The 27,750-nt window shown below is 46.6% G+C and overlaps 1 protein-coding gene across 3 annotated transcripts in view; it reads right to left on the reverse strand.

Annotated features, from left to right (window-relative positions):
• The window catches only part of ACAD9 (acyl-CoA dehydrogenase family member 9), a 59,733-nt gene extending 47,087 nt beyond the window's left edge, over positions 1-12,646 (reverse strand). The window contains exons 1-3 of one of the 3 annotated variants that reach the window (XM_049693716.1): positions 12,424-12,559; positions 10,789-10,958; positions 8,088-8,181 (exon numbers count right to left, since the gene is read on the reverse strand). Coding sequence is in view for 2 of the 3 variants with exons in the window: in XM_049693714.1 (XP_049549671.1) it covers positions 8,088-8,181; positions 12,424-12,573 (244 nt within the window). In the remaining variant the exon portion in view is untranslated. Of the gene's footprint in view, positions 1-8,087; positions 8,182-10,788; positions 10,959-12,423 lie in introns of all 3 variants that reach the window. The other 2 variants (XM_049693714.1, XM_049693715.1) reach the window with 2 other exon arrangements.
• Positions 12,647-27,750: the final 15,104 nt, after the last annotated feature.

Here is a 27,750-nt window from a genome sequence, read left to right on the forward strand (position 1 = left end):
TGTAAAATGTGGGGAAGGGGAGTAAAAAAAAATGCAGATTCTTTTTTTTTTTAGAATGTGTTTGAGCCTTTATGACTATCAGTCTAAAGAAAGCAGATATAGGAAAGGGTTAACATATAATAATTGAGAAACAGGGCAACCACAAATCAAAAACATAGATTCACAAAAACCTAGTAGAGGAGAACACAAGCATAAAAGGAAATCATCAAACCTCAAAAAGAAAAAAAGAAAAGGGAACAAAGAAGAAACAAGGTTTGAAATGGCAATAAATACTTATGTGACAGTAATTACCTTAAATGTCAATGGACTAAATGCTCCAATCAAAAGACAGACTGGCAAACTGGATTAAAAAAACCAAGAGCCTACCATATGCTGCCTACCAGCGACCCACCTGAGGGCTAACACATAGATTGAAAGTGAGGGGATGGAAAAATACATTTCATGCAAACTGAAATGACAAGAAAGCAGGATTTGCAATACTCATATCAGATAAAATAGATTAAAGCAAACGTTACAGAGAAAGATAAAGAAGGACACTATATAATAACAGGATCAGTACAAGAAGAGGATTTTACACTCATCAACATATATGCACCTAATATAGGACCACCCATACATACAACAAACACTAACAGACATAAAGGGAGAATGGATAGGAATACAATAGTAAGAGACTTTAATACCCCACTCACATCAATGGACAGATCTTCCAGACAGAATCAATAAGGCAACAGAGGTCCTAAATGATACAACAGAACAGTTAGACTTAATTGATATTTTCAGGACACTACATCAAAAAAAACCAGAATAGGGCTTCCCTGGTGGTGCAGTCATTGAGAGTCCGCCTGCTGATGCAGGGGACACGGGTTCGTGCCCTGGTCCGGGAAGATCCCACATGCCACAGAGTGGCTGGGCCGGTGAGCCATGGCTGCGGAGCCTGTGGGTCCGGCGCCTGTGCTCCGCAACGGGAGAGGCCACAACAGTGAGACACCCGTGTACCTCAAAAAAAACCCAAAAAAACAGAATATACAATCATTTCAAGCATACATGGAACATTCTCTAGGACTGACCACATCCTAGGGCACAAAACTAAGCTCAGCAAGTTTAATAGGAGTACAGAAATTATTTCAAGCATCTTCTCTGACCACAGTGGCATGAAACTAGAAATCAACAACAGGATAAGAAACGAGAAAAAAGACTACATGGAGACAAAATACCATGCTACTAAAACACCAATGGGTCAATAAGGAAATTAAAAAGGAAATTAAAAAATACCTTGAGACAAACGACAAGGAAAACACAACTATGCAAAGTCTATGGGACACAGCAAAAGCAGTTCTTAGAGGGAAGTTCGTAGAGATACAGGCCTTCATCAAAAAACAAGAAAAATCTCAAGTAAACAACCTAACCTACCACCTAAAAAGAATTAGAAAAAGAAGAACAAACTAAACCTTACATCAGTAGAAAGAAGGAAAGAATAAAGATCAGGGTGAAAATAAACTAATTAGAGATTAAAAAAACAATAGAAAAAAATCAACAAAAATAAGGGCTGGTTCTTTGAAAGGGTAAACAAAATTGACAAACCTCTGGCCACGCTCACCAAGAAAAGACAGAGAACCCAAATAAACAAGAAATGAAAAAGGAGAAATCTCAACTGATATTGCAGAAATACAAAAGACCATAAGAGAATACTATGAACAATTACATGTCAACAAATTTGACAACCTAGAAGAAATGGACAATTTTCTAGAAACATACAGCCCACCAAATTTAATCAAGAAGAAATAGGTAATTTGAACAGAACGACCACTAGAAGAGAAACAGAATCGGTAATAAAAAAAACTTCCTAAAAACAAAAGTCCAGGACCCGATGGCTTCACAGGTGAATTCTACCAAACATACAAAGAAGAACTTACACGGATTCTTCTCAAACTCTGTCGAAAGACTGCAGAGGCGGGAACACTCCCAAAGACATTCTGTGAAGCCACAATCACCCGGATACCAAAACCAGACAAAGATACCACCAAAAAAAGAAAATTACAGGTCAATATCTTTGATGAATATAGATGCAAAAATTCTCAACAAGATATTAGCAAACCGAATCCAACAACACATAAAAAACATCATACACCACGACCGAGTTGGACTCATCCCAGGTTCACAAGGATGCTTCAACATATGCAAATCAATCAATGTAATACAAATTAATAAAAGAAAAGTAAAAAATCACATGATCATCTCAATAGATGCAGAAAAAGCATTTGACAAAATTCAGCATCCATTCATGATAAAAACTCTTACCAAAGTGGGAATAGAGAGAACATATCTCAACATAATAAAAGCCGTTTATGAGAAATCCCGATATAATACCCAATACAAACAGCCAATATAATACTCAACAGTGAAAAGCTGAAAGACTTCAGACAAGAAAAACAAATAAAAGGCATCCAAATTGGAAGGGAAGAGGTAAAACTGTCACTACATGCAGATGACATGATACTATATATAGATAACCCTAAGGACTCTACACAAGAACTACCAGATCTAATAAATGAATTCAGCAAAGTAGCAGGATACAAGATAAACATTCAGAAATCAGTTGCATTCCTTTACACTAACAATGAAATACCAGAAAGGGAATGTAAAAAAAAAAACCTACCGTTTAAAATTGCACCAATAAAAAAAAAAAAACACCTAGGAATAAACCTGACCAAGGAGATGAAAGACTTACATGCTGAGAACTATAAAACATTAATAAAGGAAATAAAAGAGGAGTCAAAGAAATGGAAAGATATCCCACACTCTTGGATTGGAAGAATTAATATTGCTAAAATAGCAATACCACCCAAAGCAATCTACAGGTTTAATGCGATCCCTATCAAATTACCCATGACATTTTTCACAGAAGTAGAATAATCCAAAAATTTATATGGACCCATAAAAGACCCAGAATTGCCAGAGCAATCCTGAGGGGGGGGGGGGAAATCAGGAGGCATAACTCTCCCAGACTTCAGACAATACTACAAAGCTACAGGGACTTCCCTGGTGGTCCAGTGGCTTCCCTGGTGGTCCAGTGGCTAGTCCCTGGTCAGGGAACTAGATCTAGTCTAGTCCCTGGTCAGGGAACTAGATCCCACATGCTGCAACTAAAAGTTTGCATGCGGCAACCAAGTCCTGCATGCTGCAATCAGAGATCCCACAGGCCACAATTAAAGATCCTGTGTGCCACAACAAAGATCCTGCATGCTGTAACTAAGTCCCGGTGCAGCCAAATAAATAAATATTAAAAAAAAACCAAAACAAAGCTACAGTAATCAAAACAGTGTGTTATTGGTACAAAAACAGGCATACGGATCAATGGAACAGAATAGAAAGCCCAAAAATAAACCCAGACACCTATGATCAACTAATTTTCAACAAAGGAGGCAAGAATATAAAATGGGAAAAAGACTTTCTCTTCAGCAAGTGGTGCTGGGAAAGTTTGACAGCTGCATGTAAATCAATATAGTTAGAACACAACCCCACACAATACACAAAAATAAACTCAAAATGGCTTAAAGACTTAAACATAAGACATGACACCACAGAACTCCTTGAAGAGAACATAGGCAAAACATTCTCTGACATAAATCCTACCAATGTTTTCTTAGGTCAGTCTCCCAAGGCAACAGAAAGAAAACCAAAAATAAACAAACAGGACCTAATCAAACTTACAAGCTTTTGCACAGCAAAGGAAACCATAAAAAAAATGAAAAGACAACCTATGGAATGGGAGAAAATATTTGCAAATGATAGGACAGACAAGGGCTTAATCTCCAAAATATACAAACAGCTCATACAACTCAACGACAAAAAAAATGGACAGAAGCGAAAAATGGACAGAAGACCTAAATAGACATTTCTTCAAAGAAGACATACAGCTGGCCAGTAGGCACATGAAAAGATGCTCAACCTCTCTAATCATTAGAGAAATGCAAATCAAACTACAATGAGGTACCACCTCACACTGGTCAGAATGGCCATCATTACAAAGTCTATAAATAACAAATGCTGGAGAGGGTGTGGAGAAAAGGGAACCTTCCTACACTGTTGGTGGGAATGTAAATTGGTGCAGCCATTATGGAGAACAGTATGGAGGTTCCTCAGAAAACTAAAAATAGAATTAACGTATGACCCAGCAATCCCACTCCTGGGAATATATCCAGACAAAACTCTAATCCAGAAAGATACATGCACCCGTATGTTCATAGCAGCAGTATTCACAATAGCCAAGACAGGGAAACAACCTGAATGTCCACTGACAGATGAATGGATCAAGATGTGGTACATGTATACAATGGAATACTACTCAGCCATAAAAAAGAATGAAATAATGCCATTTGCAGCAACATGGGTGCAACTAGAGATTATCATACTAAGTGAAGTAAGTCAGAATAAGAAAGACAAATACCGTATGATATCGCTTATATGGGGAATCTAAAATATGGCACAAATGAACTTATTTGCAAAACAGAAACAGGCTCACAGACATAGAGAACAGACCTGTGGTTGCCCCAGCGCAGGGGTGGAAGGTAGAGATGAACTGGGAGTTTGGGGTTGGTAGATGCAAACTATTACATATACAATGGATAAAGAACAAGGTCCTACATATAGCACAGGGAACTATATTCAATATCCTGTGATATACCATAATGGAAAAGAATATAAAAAAAGAACCTATATATGTGTATAGCTGAGTCACTTTGCTGTACAGCAGAGACTGGCATAGCATTGTAAATTAGCTATACTTCAATTAAAAAAGGGGGAAAAAAAGACCTTATTTAGAAAGCAGAAAGAGACTCTCAGACATAGAAAACAATCTTATGGTTACCAAAGGGGGAAGGTGTAGGGAGGGATAAATTAGGAGCTTGGGATTAACACCTACACACTACTATACACAATACAGGTAACCAACAAGGACCTACCATATAGCCCAGGGAACTACACTATTTTTTAACAACCTATAAGGGAAAAGAATCTGAAAAAGAATATATATCTATCTGAATCATTGTGCTGTACAGCTGAAACTAACACAACTTTGTAAATGAACTATAATTTTTTAAAAGTTTAATAATAAATTTTAATTGTTAAACTTAAAAAAAACTTTTAGAGGTAACAGGTATGTTTATTATGTTAATTGTGTTGATGCTTCCTTGGCAGTAAAGTTTACATGCCAAAATTTATCAAACTGTACACTTTAAATATGTGCAATTTATTGTAAATTAATTATACCTCAATAAAAATTGGAAGAAAAAAAGAAAAGCCTGACAAACCAGATAGTAAGTATAAATAGAAGAACAAGGAACTAAGGAACTAAAAATAGATAGGAGTAGTAAGATAACCACTAGAACAAAAATAGAAACAAAACGTATTTATACACAACTCAGCAACTTTTAAAACTAGAAACATGATAGCTCTGTAGATCAGCAGTTCTCAAAGGGTGCCCAGGGGACCTGCCAGACTTCCAGGGAGTCCACAGGAGAAAACTATTTTAATAAAAGAAAGATGCTCTTTGCCTTTTTAATCCTAGTTCTCTCATGAGCCTACAGTGGAGTCTTCCAGGGCCTATGTGGTTTGTATCACAGATTAAATGTAGAAACAGATATAAGAATCCAGCATCTTCCAATAAGCCAAAAAATTTGCGAAACTGTAAAACAATGCCACTCTTCATCAAAAACACTGTTTATTCATTGCAGCACTATTTACAATAGCCAAGACATGGAAGCAACCAAAATGTCCAACAACAGAGGAATGGATAAAGATGTGGTGGACTTCCCTGGTGGTGCAGTGGTTAAGAATCTGCCTGCCAATGCAGGAGACACGGGTTCGATCCCTGGTCTGGGAAGATCCCACATGCTGTGGAGCAACTAAGCCCCTGTGCCACAACTACTGAGGCCGTGTGCCACAACTACTGAAGCCCGTGAGGCTAGAGCCCATACTCTACAACGAGAAGCCACCGCAAAGAGAACCCTGCACACCACAACGAAGAGTAGCCTCCGCTCGCCGCAACTAGAGAAAGCCCGCGCGCAGCAACGACGACCCAACGAAGCCATAAATAAATAAATTTATTTTTTTAAAAAGAGATGTGGTACACATATACAATGGAATATTACACATATACAATGGGATATTGCTCAGTAATATACAATGGAATATTACTAAAATTGAAATAATGCCATTTGCAGCAACATGGATGGACCTAGAGATTATCATACAAAGTCTAGTAAGTCAGACAGAGAAACACAAATATCACTCTTATATGGAATCTAATTTTTAAAAAAATGATACAAATGAACTTACAAAACAGAAACAGACCTACAGATATCGAAAACAAACTCATGGTTACCAAAGGGGAAACGTGGGAGGGAGGGATAAATTAGGAGGTTGGGATTAACATACACACACTACTATATATGATAGATAACCAACAAGGACCTACTGTATAGCACAGGGAACTCTACACAATAATCTGTTATAGGGTTTCCCTGATGGCCAGTGGTTAAGAATCTGCCTGCCAACGCAGGGAACACAGGTTCAAGCCCTGGTCTGGGAAGATCCCACATGCCGCAGAGCAGCTAAGCCTGCGTGCCACAACTACTGAGCCCGTGAGCCACAACTACTGAAGCCTGCGTGCCTAGAGCCCATGCTCCACAACAAGAGAAGTCACCGCAATGAGTAGCCCCTGCTCGTTGCAACTAGAGAAAGCCCGTGCGCAGCAACGAAGACCCAACGCAGCCAAAAAATAAATTTATAAAAAAAATAAAATCTTGTTAAAAAAGTAATCTGTGATAACCTATAAAAGAATCTGAAAAAGAATGAATATATGTATAACTGAAACACTTTGCTGTACACCTGAAACTAATACATTATAAATCAACTACACTCCAATAAAATAAAAAAAGTAGTTTAATAACTGAAAAAAGACATTGTTTGTGTTAACATGTGATGGGCTTATTACTTTTAAATGAAGTAATAAATGAACACAGCATTTTAAAAATTCCTCAGTTTTAATTTGTCAAAGGGCACCAGTTGATAGATAAAACCCACACAAACAAAACTCCTTGGGGTCCTGAGCGGTGGGGAAGCACTGCTGTCAATCTGTCATTGCTCAACCCCCCAAAGGACTCCCGTAGGCAGAGGTCACTACCCTCACTAAGGGCAGTGACCCCTGAGTGAGGGACCCTGCACTCCACACTGGTGCCCTCAACCTATGGTCTGGTCCCTAGATCATGCCTGGTTCCTAACAAGCTAAGTACAGAAATCAAGATTAAACCTTCAGAAACATTTACAGCAATTTTACATTGCCACACAACCAAGCACATGATTGATGTATTTTGTATGTTTTTTTAATTCCATTTTTCGAATTGTTCATTTTTACTGTATTTTACAAAAGTGTTAGCCTGCAACAGTTTGAAATGTTTCAAGTGGTCCTTCACCATAGATACATTAAGAAGCACTAAAGTCAGGACTTCCCTGGTGCTCCAGTGGCTTAAACTCTGTGCTCCCAATGCAGGGGGCCTGGGTTCAATCCCTGGTCAGGGAACTGGATCCCACATGCAGCCAAAAAAAAAAAGGGGGGGAGGGGCACTGAACTAGATATCATATAATTAAAGAGCAGTTGGACTTATTTATTTTTGGCTGCGTTGGGTCTTCATTGCGGCGTGCCGGCTTTTCTCTAGTTGCGGTGAGCAGGGGCTACTCTTCGTTGCGGCGTGTGGGCTTCTCATCGCGGTGGTTTCTCTTGTTGCAGAGCATGGGTTCTAGGTGTGCGGGCTTCAGTAGTTGTAAAATGCGGGCTCAGTAGTTGTGGCGCACGGGCTTAGTTGCTCCGCGGCATGTGGGATCTTCCTGGACCAGGGCTCAAACCGCTGCAATTGGCAGGCGGATTCTTAACCACTGCGCTGCCAGGGAAGCCCTGGAACGATCTTTTAAGCAAAATATGTCGATAGTACTATTTCTCCATGATTAACGTACACTGCTCCTAACATAAGTATCAAAGCATTGCCATTAAAATGGAAATCGCTAATGGTAAAGAAAATCATACATACCCTCTTCAGTGAAGAATTTTTCTACAGGTCCCACAAACTGATTAATTTCATTAAGTTCATCTTGGCTAACTTCCGGAAATGGGAAAACTTCTTTCTAAAAATGATAAACATGTAGTAAAAATTTAATTTTTGGCAACCTCCCATAGTGGCAATATCAACCCAAAGGGAAGGAAAAAGACTTGCTAGTTTCCACATCGGCTGGCAGGGCCTTACTCGCTGAAGGAGCCGGAAAGCAAACTTCAGAAGGAGCTTAAGACAAGGAATGGCGTTAGACTCCAGCACCTTGGTTCATCCTCCTCCCTGACCCAAAATTGTTCCTAATTTTGGTCAGCTTGCCCCATGGAGCAGAGAGCCTGGACTAACATTTCAAACCCCAGTCTGAGCCCTGATTTGCAGCTTACTAACTGGGCAGCCTTAATCACATCCCATCACCTGTCCACACTGCCGTTTTCTCACCTATGATGAGCAGGTAATATTTACTCAAGGTCGTTGTGAGGACCATGGAAGATAATGCATGAGCAAGCTCTTTACCAAAACACAGAAATCCACCTCAGTTATCCTGTGAGCTCAAAGATGCTGCCACCGACAAGAACGTACTGTGGTCACGGGTCTGACATCTTGCCAGGTTCCCACCTGGCTGCTCGCTCCAGCACCCGCCCGTCCCACCTAATGAGCCCTGCTCCGTGCGCTGAGCAGGGCCACCAGAGGAGGCCCAGACGAGGAGCCAGATCAACCGGAATGCAGCCCTGGCTCTGCCGATTCTTAGATGTGTGATGGGCAAGTCACACCCCTTCTCAGTGTCAGTTTCTCTCCTGCTACAGGTGATGCCTCAGAAGGCAGCTGTGAGGCTCAAAGGAGATGAGGTGTCCTGAACACGAAATAGCTGCAATTATCTGTATCGGGTACTGGCTCTGCTCCTGTCCCCACAGCCTGGAAAGCGACTCCGCTTCAAGTCTACCTCAAACTGATAGAGGAGTGGACAATGTTTCCAACTGACCCTGGATTCCCAACCAGGCCATGGCTATATGCTGCCTAAAATCATCCCGCTGTGCCCTCTGGCTTTTGGGCTCCAACCCCCGTTAGCTGCCAGCGTGACCCGAGTATCTGGATTTGACTGACACCTGCTGAGAAGTGATGTCCCAGGCCCTAAGCCGCCCCCAGGAGCCCTGCCTCTCCTCACAGCACCTCTCACCAAGCATCTTGAGAAAGGTCTTCAAAGCAGAGGAGTCCTGTCTGCTCTCGAGCCCTGTATATAATCAGCCAGTCTAGTTACAGGCTCCCAAATCTACTTTCTTCTTTCCGGCCACCTGTACAGGTGATAGGTGGGTGCCATGCCCAAACTTAAAAGAATCCCTGCCTCCAGGCCACCTTCGGCCCTGCCCCTAAGGTGGTCTACAAGGAAATTACACTGAGCTGTCACCACCCCGCAGCCGCTTAGAACAAAGCCGGCTCTTTAGCCGACTGTAGAGGCCACGTCCACTGTGCCGGCCTGCACGGGCTCACCTGGGCCTGGTGCAATGGCTGTGTTAGAGGGAGATGATTCTGGTACCAGCGAGCAGCCAGGTGAGAGGAGAGAACAGGCTGGGAACCAGGTGGTCTCAACTGCAACCAATGGACAACTGTCCCCAGGAGAGAGCTCTCATGCACATGTGAGAACAAATTTCTGATGGCAGTGTTCAGAGTCTAAATGGGGTGCCTCATGGGCGATGGGTTCAATTTCATCAGCACTTTTCAAATTTTTGAAAGTACAACCGGTTTTTCAAATAAATCCAGTGCAGAAACCAAATATGCAAAACAGATGCAAGCCAAGCTGCTCTGGCTGAGACTGTGAACGGGGAGAAAAGTCACCCACTTGACTCCCCCACTAGTCCCTGCAGCAGCCCTGGGGGTGCTCTCAAGAACAGCCTGGGTCCAACTGAGGGCAGGGGGACAACTGCCAGCCTGCGTGATCATGAAGGTCTCCTTCTATTCCGAGATTCTAAGCATCTCGGATACCACGTTGCCGCTCAAACCCCAACAATGCTGCGAGAGACGATGTCTGCCTGAACCAGGGAGGTACCGGCGGAAGTGCTTAAAAGCTGTCAGATTCTAAATAGAACCTGAACGTAGAGAAAACGGCATTTGCTGTTGGATTTGATGTGGCTTATGAGAACAGGAGGTGTCAAAGCTGACTCCAGGTATTTGACCTGAACAAGTGGAACAGCAGAGTCACCACCCTCTCCGATAAGAAGAGCGGGAGGAAAGACAGGATTGGGTGGGCAGACCAGGAGCTCAGCTTTGGGTGGGCTAGACTGGCGATGCCTAGTAACATCCAAGTGCAGCTTTTGAGTAGAAAGGTAGATATGAAGAGTATGGAGTTCAGGGAGAAATCTCAGCTGGAGAAATAAATGTGCATCCTCAGGATACTGACAGCATGATACTGAATTAGATTATCAGAGGAATGCTTGTAGATGAAAAGAGAAGTCCACAGACTAAGCCTTAGAAAACTTCAACTCCGACTGAGCTGGTTGGAAATGCTGTCTAATGTTTGGACTTGTCAAGGAGCCAAGAAGGAATCAATGTCCTTGAGTAGCTGAGAAAGCTTGGGGTACAGTTGGCCTTTGCTGGGAGTGGACGGTTCCCCACATCAATGCAGAGAACGCAGACCACACGGGCACACATGTGGGGAGGAGGGGGTAAACGTGGTGGTAGAAGTTCTTACCTGACTGCGTGTATTTTCTCAGTGAAACAGGAGGCAAAGCCGACAGGTGAGAGTGCGGATGGGGGAGGTGGCGCCATAGGTTTGGAGAAAGAGGAGCATGAAATGAGACAGGCTGGGACCTGGGACTCTTTGCTGCAGTGCTGTAATCATTGCACCTGGACACACCTCTCCTTGAGCAACAAAACACAAAGAAGCTGTATGGGACTAAAAATAACTGCGTGCATGCGCAGTTGGGGCAAATTCTGGATCCAACAGATACAAAAAGACCAAAAAAAAAAAACAACTGCCACTTTTGAAGAGCCTGGAGCAAAAACAGGGTACCCCACATGCCCCCTGCACACACCACCACCTAAGGGGTGGACAAAACACCTAAGCCACCCCTCCGGCCTGACCCCTGGACACATTTCTACCCTCACCCCATATAAGAAACCAGTTTGCCCCTCTCAGGGATTGAGCAAGCAAGGGAACATGCTGTTTGTTCTTCTTCCCCCCTGCTGCAGCAGAGGCCCCGTTAAAGCCTTGCCTGAATTTCTTGTCTGGCCTCTAGTAAATTTCTATTTCTTGGGGAAGGCCAAGAACCCTGGTCGGTAACAGAGAAATGTGTGTTCTTTCTTCCCCAAGCTGCTGGGAGCCACGGGGGTCCCACGACAGAGCACCACACAGCCCCAGGTTCTGGAGGAAACGGCTTCCCTAACTTTTAAGACCTAGCTTCGTACTTCTAGCAGGGCAAACTACTCCAGTCAGAGTGTCTGCATCTGTGCCTGACGACCTTAGAGAATGTCCTAGAAAAACCAGGGAATAACTCCTAAAGTAATACAGAATCAGTCAACATTCCAGCCAAGCTCAAAGCACTTTACACACATTTTTCTTTGGCTTGTGGGCCACCTGTAGGAGGGGGCGAGGGCTGTTTTTACTCCTATTTTCTGTATGAGAGCACTGAGGCACTTCACAGGAGCTATTAGCCCAAGGTCACAAGACTAGCAGGTGTTGACGCCAGCACCGACTACTCATTCTGCTGCTTCATGAACCTGTACCGCATCTTAACAGTTTAAAAAGCATTTCCACGTATATTCGTCTCGTTACAACACATCTGAGACGCAGAACACATCGCAAGCTCCGTTTTAAGGGTGAAAGAACTGGGACTCAAAGTCACAGAGTCAAGGTCAAATCCAAGCCTTCTGACTATAAGAGTCCGGTGAGTGCTTAGTAACACTAGGTCGTGCGACCCGTGGAAGGGACGGGCGGGGAAGGCACCTTTGAGCCGGGCTTCTGGGGAACCTGAAAGGTGGGGTGAGCCGTTGAGACTCGGCCGTGGAAGCCAACAGAGAGAGGAGCGGCATGGTCTGTGCTTAGGAAACAGAAAACCCCCTCCAGACCCCCCAGTTCGCGGCCGGAGTGTTGAGTTGCGGAACACTTAGCGACCACCTCGCCTAGGGTTTCCCAGGGTGTCCCGGCAGGCGTTACCTGGAACACAGGTCGAAACCATAGCTCCTCAGAGCCACAGGGTTAGCATACCCGCCCGCAGGTGCGTTTCTAAGGCAAGTGTGGGGACTCTAACCAGGCTCGACCGGGCCCTTCCCGCAAAGGGCAAAAGGCGAGGAGGAAGGGCAATGGCCGGCCGGGGCTCGGCGTTACCTTCTCGATTTTGCCCAGGAAGAGCTCCTTGGCGAAAGCTTGGCTCGGTGGACTGGTGCGCAGCAGGCGCCGACTCGCGGTGAAAGCCACCAGGGCACGGCCCAAGCGCGCCGCCGCCGCCGAGCGCAAGAAGAGCCCGCAGCCGCTCATGCCGTCCCGAGTCGCTCTCGTCGCCGCCGTCGCCGCCGCCGCCGCCGCCGCCGCTTTCCCAGCGCCTCAGTCACTTGCCCCGGGATCGCGCCTCCCGATGACGCCACCCATCTGCGTCGGCCCGCCGGCTGCCAACGCGCTTGCGCGGCCTCGGGCCCTGGCCGGGGCCGCGGCCAATCTTGACGGTTTCGCGAATGGGCGGCTTCGCGATTGGGCGGCGGCGGCGTGCTGTTTTCTAACACCTGCAGTGGTTTTGCCTAAATGCCGTAAATTACCAGCCGGGGCAGCGTCTCTGGGAAACGGAACCTAAGCGGTGGCCCAGCTGCCTCCACTTGCCTCACTCTCGCCAGCTGGGGCGACGAGGACATGGTGGAACTACAAAGCGGGGGGTGGGGGAAATTCACGATATTGGTTATCTCTGGAGGGAGCGCACACACGGGTTACGGTCCTTGCTTTAAGTGGGTGATTAGTGAGGATTCCTTTGGTTTTGCTTCATAGCTTACGTATTTGTCAAATATGGGGGGTGGGGAGAAGAAAAGGAAAGAGATATTCCACCAGAGAGGTCTGGATAAGACCCTGTAGTTACTACGTCCCTGGGAAACGCCAACCTGAAGGGCAAGGGTGGGGGAGAAGCTGGAGCTGGGACCGGTGGCAGGGACGGGATAGGGGGGAGGGCGCCCCCCTCCCCACACCCAGCGATGCCCTGAAGGCCCTCCTCACCTGTGCCTGCGCCCTGCCTGTCGCATTTACAGGGCAGTAACAATACGCCTTTTTCTCATTGGAAATGCTCTGCCGCCGTCAATATTCAGAGAGCAGTGGGAAACGCATTCAGCTCAACGTGCTGTGCCAGACCCAATAAAAGGTACACTTGTTTGGGTAAAGACTTGATGAAAACGCAGTCCTTCTCGGGAGGGACTCGAACCCAGCCAAAACTCAGATTGGGACTCAACCCCCACTCCTGCATCGCAGATGTGGACGCGAACCCACTGTCTTTTAATTAAAACCTCTCACCTGGTGTTAGGACTTAACTGAAGCTCAGCTTCTTTTGTCTGGTTGCAGAAGGAAGTCGGTGTGAGGCAAAGTGATAGGTAAAGAGTGAGTCTGTTAGCATAGGACGCTTGTGAGAGATACAAGCGGGCTGGCAAGAGAACTGAGCCCTGAGAACCAAGAGGACTACATCTTTATCGTCCGAGAAAAAGTGGGGAGGGGAGAAGACCACCTTCTTCCTCATTCTTAGGCAAACGTCAAGGCTTACATCATTAGTTCCTCCTGTGACCCTATATGGTCTGACCAGGGCTGTCATGGCGCTATTTAATTCACATTTATATTAGCAAAAGGGTAGTAACATAGACTAAAACATGGTAATTAATCTCAAGTTTCAGTATAATGTCCCCTTTCAGCTAGTTTCTTTCCGTTTCACCTATATTTCTGTCTTGGCTACACATAGAAATGCTATTCTTAAAGGATGATTAACTCCCTGACTTCATGTAACAAGATTCAGACCCCATGTCTCTTGTCTTGTGCTTTAACTATCAGGGTTTCTGGCTTGAGTGTGCCTGGCGCTTGGAGGCACCTGTCTTCCTTCAAGGTCATGTAGATCGTTGCTAGGTTACTGGATTCCTCTCTTGAGTGGTCATTAGCTTACACAGTCTCCCAAACTCCCTTAAAATTCCCTCTGTGTCTTTAATCCCCTAGTGGGATTTCTAAACTGACTATTTGATTATCCTACTCTATCCCGATCAATGACATAGCATCAGGGAAAAAAGAGCTCAAAAACTTTCTTGGTTGCAAAATACCTGTACTTGCAGGCATCTTCTGCAATGTGTTCTCTTTTGTCTTTCACTTTTAAAGGCTTGTCACCTAGTTTCTTCATCAGTGGTCAGTATTTGCCAGTTTCAGCATTCAGCTTCTCGAGAAGGCATTTGGTAACAAGTGCCTTTGTGAATTAACTCTGCGGGTGAAACAAGGAAAAAGTGCCAATGCTGGATTTTAAGTTTGAGCTTGTGTACCTTTTGGCCAAAAGAAATGTAGTCAGTCCAATCAAGTCATCCGATAATGTGCTGGTTCCTCTTTAGTGGATCCTAATTTGGTTGGATCCTCCCTAAATTAAACAAGTGAGAAATTCAGTGGCACACAGTTTCCAAAACAAAAATTAGAAAAACATTAAGGCATAATTCCTACGTACTCTAGTAGCATGTACAATGGGAAAAGTTTTGGAGTTCTCCAACTTTGCCAGTTTCTAAATTCAGTTTTCTCATCTGTAAAAATGAGTATAATATCACTTCCCTCACAGAACTTTTGTGAGGATTAACTAAATCCTTACAAAAGCATCTACCACAGCAAATGATCAATGTTTTTCTTGTAATAATATAAAAATAAAAAATGGTTACCCACTGAGATTTCCATCTTATACTTGAGTGTTAGCCTCTGAGAAACAGGATGCCATTTTTAAAGTTTGCTTTACACACAGAATTTCCACATTTCATATTTAAAACACTCTCACCGAGTACCTCTGAATGTCCTTCTGTATGATCACGTCAGTACAACTGGTTCTCATACATGACTTACCAGCAAATAATCTGGCACTCTTGTGTGGCCATCGTGTTGGTGTTAGCATACCAGGATGCTTGGCTCTGGGCCTCTGGCACATCCTCTGAGTAGGAAACTATTCCTACACCCCTCAGCGTGAAAGCCATACACCAGGGAAGGTCATGGAGACATTTACGAACACAGAATTAGAAGAAAGGGGTGGCGTTGTCTCCTGTCCTAAGGTTACAAGGTCAATAGTCAGTCATGTGAAAAATGAGAGTCTAGTCAAGGTTCCTGCCTCGTAGCCATCAGCGTCCTAACTGAAGGCTCACAGATAAATCATGCACAGTTATCACCAGTGCATTTCCTGCTGAGAGAAGTTGGCTGACACCTCACTGTCCAGACATCAAATAGCTGCAAGAAGAGAGGTGTCCCTCAAAGAATAATGTTGTCTCATACACTAAATTATGTTGTCCACTACTACTTCCTTCCTTTTTGACGTGTATTTGTCCACTTTATTACGGAAACATGCAAGTCACTGGCTTGTTGAAAGCCACAAAGGTAACGAGGTGTTATGGGTTGAATTGTGTCCCCCAAAATTCATTTGTTGAAATCCTAACCCCCAGCGCCTGAGAATGTGACCTTATTTGGAATGAGGGTTTCCTATTGCATTGTGTTGCAGGTGTAATGAGCTAAGTTAGGAAGAGGTCATAGTGGGGTGGTGTAGACTCCTAGCCCAGTACAACCGGTGCCCTTACAAGAAGGAGAAATGTAGACAAAGACGTGCACACAGGGAGATGCCATGTGAGGGTGAAGACAGAGATCAAGTTAACGCTTCTACAGGCCGAGGAAGGCCAAAGAGGCCAGCAAACTGCAGAAGCTGGGAGAGAGGCCTGGGACAGATTCTCAGCCCTCAGAAGGAACCAACCCTGCCAACACCTTGATCTTGGACTTCTAGCCACCAGAAGTGGCAGACAGTAGACTGTTTAAGCCCCTGGTCTGTGGTTCTTTGTTAGAGCGGCCCTTGCAGACTAAGACATGAGGGCCTGTGATTCTTGGCACACGGCCACGTCAATAAACAGGGCCTAACAGCGACCACGGGGCTGGGGCCGTGTCTCACAGCCCACGCACCCAGGTGTCCTGCTACGGTTTAGAATCAATGGCTTCCTTCTAGCTTTTAAGAAATGAGTGGTCATTCTCTGCTGCCTCCTCTTCCACCAGCTGGAAGCAGAGGACTCGGCCCTAGTGGGCGGCGGGACGAGACAGGAAAGGCCTAGGTCTTTGAATATTGGTCTTTTCCTCCAAAGGAGGAAAGCCAGCCACGGAATAGGGACACCCATGTTGAATATTAACAAGAGCAAGAAATATGTGCTGTATGAAGCCACTGACATTTGGGGGTTTCTTACAGCAGCCCCCAACTAATAAAAATACCTTCCAAGTGTCAAGGAAAACACTATAAGGAACAGTATAAACATAAAGGGTCATCACTTTAGGGGCCAGTCACACCTGCCATGCAGGTCAACTGAGCCCCAAGCAACCAGATTGGATGAGTGCCCTTCTATGCCAGACACTGGCTGGCTCACGTGCTTCACGTGTGTCAATATCATTTAATCCTCTAAACGAGCCTGTGAATTCAGACACTTTATGCCCATTTTGCAAGTGGGAAACACAGGCACTGAAAGCTCGCAGTCCTTAACAGCAAAGCCAGGCTCCGGGCCCCGCCGGCTGGCTCCTGGGCCTGTGTCCTCATCCCCCCGGCTGCGCTGCCTTCCTGAAGGCGGCAAGGCAAGACTGGGCGGGTGAAAAATGACCTCCTTCTCTGTCAGCACTCGCCCCCATTACTGGCTGACCTGAAGTAAGGTGAAATTACCCTGACGGAGGTCAGAAACCCCATCAGGCCTTGGTGTCACTCTCCACCTCTGCCAGCTCGATGGGGTGACACACCCTTAGGTCAAGTTGCAAGGAGGGTCAAGCATGGCTCTTGGTACTTAGGTGCCCCTTTTACGTGTGTCCTGGCTCTTCTTTCTTTTGTGGGATTGTCAGTCTGAATGTTTCGGACTGACGTGTCTGAGAGGTCCGTCTGCTCAGTGATGCGTTTTCACCAATCCCCTTCATCACCCTCCTCCACCGCCAGCCCTCGGGCAAGGCACGTCCTATTCCAGAGGCCCAGTCTCCTCATCTATCAGATGATGAAATCAACACAAAACATGGATTTTTATGCAAATTAAGTGGTCTAACATTTAGTTCTCCTCCCACGCTACACACTGTAGACTTCAGGGTCTAGCAACCCTGAAAAAAAGAGTCTAAAAATAGGGGCTCTTAAGTTGAGACTTGGTCCTAATGATAACAGTTTTTCAAAATCTCAGGAGAGCTGAAATTTTAACCGCATTAACAACGACAAAAACAAAATACCTCTGATTTTTCCTTATGCTTCAAAAGCCAAAGGAACCTAAGATTCAACCAAGTTCTAGAGCGTGTGTCCCCCACTATTACAGTATGAAAAGCATGTTAAAATAACATGCAACAAACGCTGTGTTGAAACGGCCAGCATTCCCAAAGCAACTGCTGTAATATAAGAGCCAAACAAGCACATTCACTCACTGGGTCTTATCTGTTTGCACAAAAGCCAGTAGAGCCTGAAATCTTATTTCAAGATGCCCAAGTGGCAGAGCCAGCATCCTTAACTCATGGGAAACTGCCCTAAAGGAAGATGCGATGCCAGTCCTTGCTGAAGGGACTTGCTGTGGACTATTCTTCTTCAACTCAAACAAATAACTCCCAGGAAACATACTGGGGGACGCACAGTCCATCACCCTGATGCCTGCAGTAGCGGAATCCTGACGCACAGCGAGATCCGGCTGGGTCATTGTCGGGAAGCTCTGCAGTCAGCTTCTTGCCAGAAAACCCTGGGAGCCCCTGCAAAGGCGTTTGGCACTCAGCACTAACATTTCTTTGAAACCAACAACAATATTTTTTTGTAATCCTTTAAGCCAGTGACTGTGGGGCTGCAAACCAGATAATGAAGCGTTACGGGGGAGAATTCGTCTTAATGGTTCACTCACTGATCCCGGGAGGTAGAGACAGCTCAGGCCCCAAGTCGGTCCCTGCGTTTCAAAAAGCTTTCAGTGCTCACTCAGCATGAGCTGAAAAAGAATAAAGTTTGCTCGCCATTAAAGCTCAGTAACAATATCTAGCGGACCACACTGTGATTTCCTAGGCAGAGACTGATATCAGCTCTGCTCTCCACATCTGTTCACTATCATCTCTACCCTGCCTGCCTCCAAGAAGGGACCGGCCTGTATATTCACACACCATGGTGAGAATGAAATGCACGAAAAAATCCTCTTTCCGTCATTCCTGGATGTTGTAAATGCCGATTACAGGACCATGGAGAGTCGGCATTAAGTCAAAAATTATTCGTAATTGCTGTGTCTTTTCTCTTTTAAGGAAAATTACTCCTCTTGAGTTTTTAAAATAAATTTTATTTATTTATTTTTGGCTGCATTGGCTCTTCATTGCTGCGCGTGGGCTTTCTCTAGTTGTGGCGAGCAGGGGCTACTCTTCATTGCGGTGCGCGGGCTTCTCATTGCGGTGGCTTGTCTTTGTTGCGGAGCACGGGCTCTAGGTGCGCGGGCTTCAGTAGCTGTGGCACGTGGGCTCAGTAGTTGTATTTCGTGGGCTCTAGAGCGCAGGCTCAGTAGTTTTGGTGCACAGGCTTAGTTGCTCCGCGGCATGTGGGATCTTCACGGACCAGGGCTTGAACTCATGTCCCCTGCATTGGCAGGTGGGTTCTTAACCACTGCACCACCAGGGAAGTCCCACTCCTCTTAATTATTTAATAGAACTTGGCATTTACTCAAATTCATTTTTTTCCCAGTTGTAATTTGTAGGAGAGATAACCAAGTGAAACTCATCTGAGGACCTCATTTTGTATTTTTTCCCTGCAATACACTGTAATTAATAGTTGTTTTTTTTTTTTTTTTCTTTTTCTTCTTTTCCTGAAGATCCAATATTCTCTCGCTGGCCAGGTTGCAGTATGTAAACTGTATGTGCCCAGCACTGCCCTACAAACAACTCCCGTCCTGGCTGTTGGTTACAAAAGGCCGCCAGCAGTGGGTTTTCAGGAAGTCTAGCCCAAGGTGTCAGACATCCCGGTTTGGACTCCAGGTCACAAGGAAAGGGCCATTTGGGGTGCTGCTGACTAAGAAATACGCTATAGAATGAAGGCTGGTCCCGCCCAATGTGGATGAGTAAGTACCTCCCCAACTTGGATGCAAAGTCCGGTTAAGCGTATGAACCCAGCTTGTGAGATAAAGCAGCCTTTCGTCACCAACACTTTTCCTGTGGAGAGCAGAGATGTTTTTTAAGAGAATAAATGCTCAACATACATCATCGCTGTATTACGCTAGCTCCTTATGGGTGTTAAAGATAATGAGTTTAGCTTGAGTCCATGACATGCAAAATGGGTTTTAACCAGCAAAGTGAGAAGGAAGACCGTGGGGTAAAGGATGGCCTTCAGACCTGAAGTTGATGCAGAGGTATTTCCCCTTTCAAACCTCTCCCTCGTTATGGCTTTGATGCCAGATAAGGCTACAGGACCTACCGGAATACTACTGTGACCGAGCAGGACACTATGGGGTCTTTCTAGAACAGGACCAACACCCATGTCCTCTGCCTGCCTTTTTTTGTCTGTAGAAAAACTTTAGTCGAAGAATACATTTAATCAGAGAAGTGAAAAAATGCAGAAAGAAAAGCAAACAGTCAAGCGAGACAAAATAATAACAGTTTAGCCATTAACCGAAGTCAAGGACCTTTAGTTCCTCCTAAAGGGCTATAGGTAATATTCTGACTCATGTCCTTTGAGCTGTTTTGCAGCTACTGAAACCCTCATCAGGTGGGAGAAGTTAACTGCCTGCTGCCCGCAAGCCCACAGACCCCAGACCAGCTGGAACCAGAAGGTTGATTACACCGACTCCCAATTACCTCACCACCAACTAATCAGAAAGATGTCCACGAACTGTCCACGCCCCACAAACCCCTTCACTCACCTTGTCTTTATAAACCTTTCCCTGAAAGCCTTTTGGGACTTTGGGCCTTTTAAGCACTAGCTACCTGACTCCTTGCTTGGGGACTGCAATAAACGCTGCACTTTCCTTCACCCCAACCTGGTGTCAGCAGATCCTGCCCCACACAGAGGTCCTAGCCGTTGTCATTACTGTCATCACCCTCAAGGGCAGCCCTCCTGAGGCTCCAAAGGCGTTCACTTCAGTGACACTTCATCCAGTCATCACAGATGACAGCCACTGCACGCCTGGACTGCCAGCATCCTGTTTCCCACAGGATGCACTCAAGCCCAGGCCTCCCCACAAGTAGCTCCCGAATCCCCTCATCACTGTGGGGCTATCTTCTCGCACCACTCACGGCACCAGTTTTGCATCCGTCAGAGTCCAGGGGACAGAAACCTCAGGGTAATTTGATCAGGGAAGGTTTAATACAAAGACTTTTAAACTATTTAGGGGGGATTCAATACTAAGAAGGGATAGAAAAAGGATTCTCAAAAAAATACCCTTGAAAGAGACACACTGTGGGATGTGGGCCCTTCCGAAGACCGCACTTCACGCTCATCGGAGCTCTGCTTGCAGCCGGCTGCGTGCCCTGGGCTCCGAAGGGCCTACAGTCACCAAGTCAAAGGCAGGCGGGGACCTCAGGCAGGAGCAGCAGGCAGGAAACCTCCCACCTTGGGCGGGCGAGGGTGCTGAGGTTTGGGGCAGGGAACCGCTTCCTGGGTCGGCGAGCGGTAAAGCCTGGCCAGATGCTCACAGTGCCAAAAAGTCAGCCGCCTACCGAACCTGGAAGAAAATCCTCCTCCGGCAGCGCCCACACACCCTCCATCGACAAAGCGACAAAGCGAAGCATCATGCCAGGCGGCAGATGAGGTAGAGTCCAGTCTGGATCACAGAGCTGGGCCAGGGGGGTGCAGCGGGGCCAATATATTTGGTAACACCGGAGTGACTGTAAGCGCAGAAATGCACACCCTGTGCTGCCTTTTGTGGAGGAAAGGCTGGGAAGAACTCTGTGTATCTTTGCTTAACTCTGTGAAAGGACACATGGGAATGATCAACCTAGAAAGGAACACAAATGTTTACATGGAGCCCCCAGGATGGAGATAAGGATGGAGAGAGCAGTGAAGTGACAATTTCTGAAAAGAGCTTTGCTTTTTTTCCTTTTGGCCATGTGGCTTGAGGGATCTCAGTTCCCTGACCAAGGACTGAACCCGGGCCACGGCAGTGAAAGCGTGGAATCCTAACCACTAGACCACGAGAGAACTCCCCTGAAAACAGCTTCTTATGCGGTTTTGACTTTTGAACCGCGTGTCCAAGAAACAGAATTAAAATAACAAAAAGCAAACCTTAACCGGTCTCACCATAGATCCACCATCACTAAGGACTAGCTGGTCCACTTCAGAGGTGGAAGGGCTTCCTGATAATGCAGTTACCACACCCCCGGGGGGAAGGACCCCGAAAGGACAGGTTCTGTATTACAGGGTGCAGGTCACACTTTGAGCCAGCGTCCACTGTGTGGTGGTGTCATCCCCATGGTCAGCACACACAGGTGCAGAAATGACAGGCAGGCTGGCTCCTCTCACCATTACACCCAAGGGCCTGCGCACAGAGTTTTTACATCCCATCCCAGCAGCTCTGAGCTCTGCATGTTTGGAGGTCTTAGATCCTGGGCGGGTGGGGGTGGGCGCTTCCACCGGAGGAAATGGAGCGATGGTCCTGCTCAGAGGGAGGTGGGACGGCCACCTGGCCCCTGGGCTCCCTGTTGCCCCCAAACCACCAGGAAGCAGTAGGGTTTACTCTACTGGCTGGACGGGTGGGTCCCAATGACCAAGGGGAGCGTGGGCTGTGGCCACACAGTGGGACAAGAAGGGTTATGTCTGCAACCCACGAGGTCCCCTGCGGCACCTCTTAGTACGTCCATGCGCAACAGCAACAGCTAACGCAAAACTACAGCAACCAAAACAGGGAGGACACTTGAAGACTCCGACCACTCGGGATGATGGTTTGACTCCTCCCCCCAGACACGGAAGCCTGGCTGGGTCACGGAGTACGGTTGACCCCTTAATATCACGGGTTTGAACTGCGAGGGTCCACTCATATGCAGATATTTTTCAGTAGTAAATACTACACACAGGGTGGGGTGGGGAGGGTAAATTAGGAGGTCGGGATTAACACATACACACCACTGTACATAAAACAGATACTCAAAGGACCTGCTGTCCCAGGGCACTCTACTCAGTACTCTGTAAAGGCCTATATGGGAAAAGAATCTGAAAAAGGATGGATCTATGTATATGTATAACTGAATCACTGTGCTGTACACCGGAAACTAACACAACTTTGTAGGTCAACTATACTCCAATATAAAACAAAATTTAAATTAAAAATTAAAAAAATAAAAACAAACAAAATACTACAGTACAACACAGTCCGAGTTGGTTGAAACCACAGATGTGGAGGGCCAACTATAAATTATAGGTGGATTAACCCCGACATTGTTTAACGGTCAACTGTGTATTAGTTTACATTTATGCGACATTAGATGTTTGCTATTGCTTTATTCGCACTTCTGCTTTGGTTGTCTGTAGTTCTGTATTTATGCAGGCTTTATCAGGTTTAGAAAACCTTGCTACAGTCACTTCATAAAAAAGAATTTGTAAGTTTTCCTTCCATTGCTGTGATCTGAAACAGTTTAAGTAGCATTGAGATGATCTGAAATTTAAAAGTTTGCAAGAATTCCTCTATGAAAGCAATGCGGACCTGGCAAGTTGATTACTTTCTTCTATTTCTCTTACGGATATTTGTCTGTTTAAAATCTCTGTCTCTCCAGGGGTCAGTTTTGGCTAATTAACCATTTTGTCTAGGTTTTTCAGGTTTATTTGCATAAAGTTGTTCAAAGTAGCACTGCTTTACCTTTTTTCCTTCATTGTAATCGTTTCTTCCCGCCTATCATTTCTTATTCTGTGTGTTTGTGCTTTCTTTTCATCTTGGTCACCTATAGGTTAGGCAACTTTATCTGATTCTCTGACAGCACCTCGTTCGAATAGGGCCCTTATTTTAGCGGCTCCTTTCTTTCCCTTCGTCACCAGGCCTCCGAGAACCTCCCGTTTCCAGGGTGCTTCCCTCTTCTCCGGAAGCAGGGCTTCTGCACCTCTGGTCTCAGAACTTTCTCAGTCTCTCCCCCTTGATTCCGAAGCGGCCAGTACTCTCACCCACAGGCCCTCATGTTTCCTCTGAGGTCGGTCTGTCCTTACGGGTGTGAACCCTAGTTGATGACGTCTCCTCTATTCCGTGCAGTCCTCACCTGGGTCTACATTCTGGTGTGAGATTCCCTGGCAACTCTGCTAGTCCAAGATGTTTGTTTTCCCACCGACCTCTCATTGAGATTTGTGATCTTTGGTCTTTCCTGGTTACACTGTAGGTCTGGGCTATAGGTGGTTTTGTTTGTTCTTTTTCTGAACAGTTCTCAGGATGTGGGAAGAGATTCCGATTTAGGTGGCCTCCATTACCCCCTGGTGGGGTTTTTTTGTTTGTTTTTTCTTTTGCGGTATGCGGGCCTCTCACTGTTGTGGCCCCTCCCATTGCGGAGCACAGGCTCCGGACGTGCAGGCTCAGCGGCCATGGCTTACGGGCCCAGCCGCTCCGTGGCATGTGGGATCCTCCCGGACCAGGGCACGAACCCGTGTCCCCTGCATCGGCAGGCGGACTCCCAACCACTGCGCCACCAGGGAAGCCCTCCCCCGCTGGTGTTTTTATTTTCGAATGCTTTATTCCCTATTAACCCCGCGGAAGATGACACCTGAAGAGCTTTACTCCCCATCTTTCAGATTTAGATGGGACTTTTTCCATATAGGACACTGGTCACGTCGTGGAGGTGCAGGTGGACCGTGGTCAGAAGTAAAAGAAAGGGGAGAAGGCAGTTCCCTAAAAGGGCCTTAGAAGTCTCAAAGTACACGTCAGAAATGGGGAAACCATCCTTCACGGCAGCCGGTACATCTTTACTGCAGACCCACTCAGTGCTGAAAGGTGAGGTGGGTTCCCGTGGGAGGGGAGCACTGAATGAATACACCCAAGGAGAGGCTTCTCAGGTGACGCCGTGGCTGCCCTGGGCCACCAAAGTGGTGTCACTGTTCATCCCAGGAGCTCTGGCCTAAAGTCAGACTCAGGGGTGCCCCACTCCCCCAGGCCCCAGTCCCTACCAGAGTCACCAAATCTGCTCAGAAACTCTATGATTTCCAACCATCTGTTCCTTATTCACCAAAACAACACTATGTGATGGCAAGCACATCAGAGGCCACCCATACGATGGGCCAGTGCGCAAACGTCATCAACTGTTGCATCTTTTATAACATCAGGATATATTAAGGAAATACAATTTACACATACAAACTTCAACTAAACAGTATGCTGTAGAACGCAACAGAGTTCCACCGCTACAGACGTTTGGGAAATGTGGCACAGACTATCTTTCGGAGACTTAAAACAAATGTCATCTTTCTAAGAGGCTCCTGAAACAGAGCAGGACCCTATGGCCCTTGCCCCCCATGTCCTCAGCCTGAGTCTTGTCTGTAGAAAAACTTTAGCCAAAGAGTAAGTTTAATCAGAGAAGTGAGAAAACGCAGAAACAGAGGAAAACAGTCAAAGGAGACCAAATAACAATAGTTCAGTCATTAAACAAAGTCAAGGACCTTTAGTTCCTCAAGGGTTATAGATAATATCCTGAGCCATATCCTGCGAGCTGTCTTATAGATACTGAAACCTCCACTAGGTGGAAAAAGTGAACTACATGATGACCAGACCACAGTCATGACATAAGCTGTCACAATTCCTGGAACTGGCCTCAAAGAAATGGGAACAAACCGACCCTGGAACTGAAGACTAACTGTACTTAAAACAATCAAGATGATGCTGACCAGACCACTGCCGGACTGATCTCAAGACGACTGTCAGAGCTGACTGTGCTGTTTCTGCCTGGAGCCCCCTCCCTCTGTCTATAAAAGCTCTTCTGCACTGATTGTCATGGGGGAGGGAGTTGACCTTTGGACAGGCGTCTGTCCCCCACCATCCCCTCCCATGCTGGCCTCCGAAATAAAGCAAACTTTCCTTTCCACTAACCTTGCCTCCTTATTGTCTTTTGAGCTGCGGGCAGCCGGATCCCACTTTTGGTAACAGAGTTGAGACGTCCTGCAGGACAGAGACACTTTAACTCTGATCAGACCTGGCGTCTCCTGGATGGCTTCCACTGTGAAACTCTTTCTTCACGAGGGGCACCGAATAACACTTACAGACTGTTTGGGACACACATCAAAGATCCGAACTACTAAAGTTACCATAAAAAAAAAAAATCTGAACTAGGTAACCGAGAAACACGCCCAAAGACAGGGTGGGAAGGAGGGAGACTAAACGCTCAATTACAACTGTTTTGGCGTGGTGGGATTGTGGGTAATTTTTCCCCCCGCCTGTTACGAATCTATTCTTTCCAAATCCTCTGAATGTTAAAAACATGTTTGATGAAGTTAAAACACAGTGATTAAAAGCCTCCAGCCATCGCCCAAATTATTCCTTGAATTAACAAGGAAGCGGCAGGACCCAGTCTTTCCCTGCCTCTGGCTCGTGCCGCTTCCCTAGGTCTCTGATCTCACCGTGAACCACCAAAGTGCATTGTGCATTTCAGCACTAAGTCTCCTTCTTCGGGTGTTGGTACTCATCTATTCACTCAACGAACACTGGCTGAAGCCCTTTGTGCCACGCATTAGGATTACAGCTGTGCAAGGACCTGACCTTGTTGACGCTTTGGCAATGGAACAATCACATCACTGAATATACAAGTATGCAAACGCATTGCAGAGAGGGTAGTGGCTGAGCTGAAATTTGATGCAGGAAATAGAAGCTAACTTAACAAAGATGCAAGGAAGAGCATCCTACCTTCGGGGAACGGCCAGGGTCATACTTGCACAGGCCCGGAGGCAGGGGGAACACGGCTTCCCTGGGCGTCTGAAGGGCTAGTGTTGCTGGAATGAAAGGGGACAGCGAGGGTCAAGGGCCAGACCATGCAGGCCTCACACAGCCTACGTCAAGCGTCTTCTGTTATTTTCTTTTTAATGGCTTCAAGCAGGCAGCATCTTAAAAAGACCCTTCTGGTGCCAGTGGAGAACGGGGTCGAGGGACCCACCGTGGAGATCAGGAGCCCAGGTACCGACCGGGTGACAGACAGACAACAGCCTGACGGCAGGTGAGAGATGTGAAGAGGCACAGGTAGATTCAAGAACACACAGGAGGTAAAAATCAAGAGGGCTAGGGACTTCCCCGGTGGTCCAGTGGCTGGGACTCTGCGCTCCCAACGCAGGGGGCCCGGGTTTGATCCCTGGTCGGGGAACTAGATCCCGCATGCACGCCGCAACTAAAGATCCCACATGCTGCAACGAAGACCTGGCGCAGCCAAATAAATAAATATTATTAAAAAAAAATCAAAAGGGCTTGGTGACAGCACAGACTTGGGGAGTGAGGGGAAGGACAGGTGTTCTGGAACAATTCCTAAATTCTAACTTACACCCCTCACAGGAATGCTATTCATCAATGCGGGGGGCCCAGGGAGGCCCCAGCTCCACGTGTGTGTCCGTGTGCGACCATGGATTTGGTCCTCCTGGAGAGAGTTGCTACTGAAAGATCCAAGGGATGTGGATGTTGGGAGCAGAGGTCTGGGCTGGAGATTCGAATTTGGGAATCTCTATAGGAAAACAGAAAGCCAGCCGAAGCTGTGGGCTTGTGTGACGTTGCCGAGAAGTAGGAAGAAAGGAAGAGGGTTTTCTGCGTCCCTGAGTCCAACACGTCATGGCTCCGGGAGGGGTGTCAGCCTGCAAAGGAGACACAGGAGGAGCTCCCCACCTCCTCCCCCGGAGAGGAAGGAGAGAGTGTGCGACCAAAGACACCACATGTTTCACGAAGGGACGTGTGAACAGCGTTGAAAGCTTTGAGAGGTCAAATAAAACGTGGGCTAAAGGACACAGGCAGTGAGCAGGAAACAATCTCGGAGAAGTTTCACTGTGTCACCTGCATCCCCAGCTAGATTCTCGGTGGCAGGAGCAGCAGAGCACCAAGCGAACAACTGTCCCTCAGTTTGGGAGGCTGACGATCTACACACCCTCAGATCAGCCAGTGGTTCTGCTGTGACCCCCGCCCCCTTCCAACCACCAATTCGTTTTCGGATGCACCTTGACGGGAGCAGTCCTGTGCTGGCCACCGGACACACAGAAGGGGACCACACGCACCCTTTGCCCCAGGAGCTCGCAGTCTGCTGGGGAGACAAACCCGAAACCCAGAGGACGGTCGCACCGCAGCACTGGCTGAGCGGCTCGGGTGCCCCGAGCGGCAGGTGTCAGCAGCCCCGTGTGTGGTGGCATCACGCGCTGAAGCAGACCTAAGTATTCCCAGAATTCCGGGAACCGGCTCCCCTCCCTCGGAGGCCCCCGAGGGCCTGGGAGAGGGACGGCCTCCCCGCTGCAGAGACCTGAGACCGTCTTCCCATAGGGACCCACTTCTCTGTGAAGGGTGGGCCACAGCCCATGGCCGCTGACGTCAACCTCTT

The sequence above is a fragment of the Orcinus orca genome, chromosome 10 (assembly GCF_937001465.1).
Source record: "Orcinus orca chromosome 10, mOrcOrc1.1, whole genome shotgun sequence".
Taxonomy (NCBI): domain Eukaryota; kingdom Metazoa; phylum Chordata; class Mammalia; order Artiodactyla; family Delphinidae; genus Orcinus; species Orcinus orca.